This window comes from Mizuhopecten yessoensis, unplaced genomic scaffold, assembly GCF_002113885.1.
Source record: "Mizuhopecten yessoensis strain PY_sf001 unplaced genomic scaffold, ASM211388v2 scaffold11061, whole genome shotgun sequence".
Classification (NCBI taxonomy): Eukaryota; Metazoa; Mollusca; class Bivalvia; order Pectinida; family Pectinidae; genus Mizuhopecten; species Mizuhopecten yessoensis.
In genome coordinates this window covers 62,112-66,004 of record NW_018408859.1, presented here as the reverse complement: position 1 = coordinate 66,004, position 3,893 = coordinate 62,112, and the positions used below count along the sequence as shown (strand labels likewise).

The following is a 3,893-nucleotide window of genomic DNA, read 5'->3' as shown; positions in this document are numbered from 1 at the left end:
CAAATGATACTTTGAATATTACATGTTAATAACTTGATTGGAATTATAACCTTGAATTGACAGTTTGATACTTTGAAAATTTTGAGCCAGCCCTACCCCCAAGGGCTGTAGGTGCTAGTTTCAAATCCTTTTTAGTCTGAAATCTGTATGCTAGATATTGAGTAAGGTGGTTTTATTGTTTTTTGTCACTTTGAATAATATTTCTGTTCATGTTAAAAACAAAATCAACTCTCTGTATAAACATATCAGGTGACCGTTAAGGCCCATGGGCCTCTTGTTTCTTATTACAGTCATGCCCCTTTCCTGATTTCCGTATATGAATTTTGGTCAAAGTACTGCGGTATAAGTTTTCATAACCAACATTTCACGAACTTTTTCACGTGATAAGTACTATAAGTTATACGATTGCGATCTACGTTTACTTTTTACAGTATTTGATGACAGCTATTCAATTTTTCTTGCATATTTAGTTGTTCACTACCCCCTTGTTTGAGCGAATGTAATACAGAGATGATAAATCTCTTTATTAGCAGAGTGTCGATTATTACCATGTATTCTCTGTGCACCACTATAGAATATTGTGGTTTACTAGACCATGTTGCGAAAGGACAACGTCGATTGTAGATATCCTACAGACCTTGAAATCAAGGACACCACAGACTCATCTACTAAAGCCGCTTTTCCAGATCATTACTAACAGCATGACCAACAGGGACGGCTTACTGCTAAGCTGTATAATACGCGGGACAATTGCGACTTTCCGAACGTGAGATTACGCTTTCTTGAAAGCAACATTACTGTTTCCCTACATCCCGAGTGTACATGTCACAGATGTTGAATGCTGACGGACAAACGTACATCACAAGGTTCCAAAGACGCAGGTTGATGACGTATAAGGATAAGTTATATGGTCGCCACTATTATTTTGCAGAGAAATATGTTATTTCCTTAAGAGATATGAGATAAGAGATATACATGGAGTCCCAAGGCTCGAGGTCAGTCGAGACAAGCTTCTTGTTTCAGTACCTTTTTTGGCTGTGTCTATTTTGCCATAGGTTCTGATGAGCATTCTCTATTCGCTCGTGCAGCTACCATGCCTACTGACTCTGGGAAATGGCCTGCATCTGCCTTGGCATTTCAAGCTGGATATCTATGGGGTGCCGGTTTCTCTGTCGAACATTATCTAATAGGAAATGAGTTTGGTTTCTTGCTCATTTGAGCGGGAGGCCACCATTACAAAAGGGAGATGTTCATTTTAATTTGTCTGGTGACTGTTAATAAAACAAACACTCAACATGGTGACATGTACATACTTAATCGTGAATTCAACATAATACTCTTAGTCCAGGCCAACCTCCTATATCAGTACAGTTTGTAGGCGTTTCCGGCTCCCACCCACATTTTGTCTTTCATGTTGATGAACCTAATTTGCTTTGGCAATTGAAACTGGTGTGCTGGATTCTCTCCGCAACATCAATCAATAAGGTTAATGTGTTTACTTTCTGACTCAGTTGCGCGGTAAGCCAGAATAACATGTGGAAGGTACTCATCAAAATCTGTATCGGGACTGTTCACACAACTACTCAACACGGTGACAAGTGTTGCACACTACATCATAAAATCGACATATTATTCTTAATTTTGAATGTTCCATTCTTAGCCTGATAAGGTAGTGGAAATAAGTACCCTTTTTGTCTGAAGTATGGTATCCATCGTTACTATAGTTATTTTACTATGACTATTTCTGTTGATCAGGAGGACATTATAATTTCTCAAGAAAGTCTGTAATCCTTACTGAAGAAATGATGGGCACGCATTCCGTCATCACATCTATGTCGTCAGTTCCATCCCTGAAGGAATGTGCATTGAGCTGCTACAATCATGCTTCATGCAAGTCATACACCTACCACACCGTCGACGGAATACATCGGTGTACGTGTTACAAAACCTGGGTCGTCAAACCAGGGTGTTACACGTCTGACGTAGGTGTAGGTAAGATATGATCAATCTAGGACGAAATGTACAGAATATTAGGGCGAATGTTTATTTACAGCTGTGCTTTAGTTTCATGAATAATCTCTTGGAGACAAGCGCGCACGCGCGTTAATGTTCCTCTTACAAGTATAATTCAAATAAGTAATACTTGTATTTCAATACATCTTTGAACATATCAATTAAGTGATCTTCTATTTCAGATGGTTATCTTATACAGGTTAACATGAGAATTACAGCAAGGTTTTAAAATTGATTTTGAAAATATGAAATTGAAAACATTCTGATTACTTTTCAATAACAAGTTACGCAAATATTAATTATAACAATTTAATGAAGATAACTTTCATATACAATTATCAAAAGTGATTATAATTCGAGGGTGTTGGGACGATGGTCATATGTTATTACCGAATCTCTGCAATCTTTTAAACGTTGATAGACAGCACTATAACCAAAACCAACCCGGACGCTATAAACGATGTTACGGCACTGGAGTGTTCAAATTGCAAGTTTCAAATCTTTCTGTGAATACTTAACATAGCAGCAGACTGGGACACATGTTTTTATTTGCTATATTTGTGAGAGAAACGTGCTTTGGGACAATGCTGGATATAAAATGCAAGGTTTTTGTTATATTTTTGTTTTACTTAATACAGATATCCTGGACATGTATGGGTACAAAGAAGACCAGGGAGCTGCTATGTTGTACAATATCATTGAAGTGAGGAATAACCAGACAGATGCTTCAACTACCTGTACAAGACAGTACACACAATTGATGAGGGTCGATACAACGTCTAAACTGACCAGTCTACATAACACCATCAACAGATACCGTGTGTTGGGTAAGCAAAAACAGAATCATCGTTTTTTAACAGTGAAACGAAAATATTTAACAACGGCGTCAATTATTGAGTGCAGGATATTTCACATGATATGTTCTTATACTCCGAAATATGTTACAATTGTCACTACTGTTTTGAGAAACGTTTTGTAACCGAGAATAAAAAGGTAGTATACCTTCAAAGTAAAAATAAAATATTATGAAAACAACAAGAACTAAATATCCCAAAACAGCATTCGTTATTCACAGCTGTGAGCGTATGTTTTAAAGAAATCGATCTTTCCTGCATGATGCAGACAAAGAAATGTTAAACCTCAGCATAAGAAAATAAGCTCATGGCAAAACATCCTGCTTAACATGAATGTATTGCCTATCGGTTGAATTTATTCAATCTAGATAACACAAGAGTGATACTTTCTATCAATAATGTTTTTAAACTATAACAATCCTATACATTCTATGTTTATTAATTGCCTGCTTTATCGTTTTGTTATGTCAGAACAAGACTACAGATTCTACGTTTCCGGAGTCTACAGTTCTCACGTCTGGCGGTACAGTGGAGGAACGGATGTTCTCAACAGTGCCTTCTGGCCTCCTGGCAACCCCGATCCTACTGAAGGCCACTGTGTCATGTTGACCCTGACAGGTCTGACCAGTGTCGATTGTCAGCAAAACCTGTACTCGATTTGTGGGATATAATGGACGGACATGCAAAATCATTCTTTATACATTGTATGCGATACGATGCAAGTGATATTATCATATGCGATTTCATGTCGGTATAATGATTCAGGTGTAACCATTTTCAAATGGAACAACGACTCACAACACCAAAAACATCACCATTTATGACTGTTGTTTACGAACCTTGAGGAACACAATAAACACAAAACACAGCTACAACAGAACGGGGAAACTTACACTAAAAATACTATGAAAATCCGGGATGCAATGTAAACGAAGAAAAATGTCGTTCGATTCTAGGATAAACTGCATTCGAAAAGATGTACTCTAGTTTGAGCAAGTAGCTAATTCCCCGCGAAGAAATATATAT

The 3,893-nt window shown here is 37.4% G+C and overlaps 1 protein-coding gene across 1 annotated transcript in view; it reads left to right on the top strand.

Moving 5' to 3' along the window:
* LOC110465201 overlaps positions 1-3,538 on the top strand; it is a 57,316-nt gene extending 53,778 nt beyond the window's left edge. Inside the window, exons 7-8 of the mRNA XM_021520870.1 lie at positions 2,652-2,840; positions 3,339-3,538. Of these exons, the coding sequence (XP_021376545.1) occupies positions 2,652-2,840; positions 3,339-3,538 (389 nt within the window). The remainder of the gene's footprint in view (positions 1-2,651; positions 2,841-3,338) is intronic.
* The last annotated feature ends 355 nt before the right edge of the window (positions 3,539-3,893 follow it).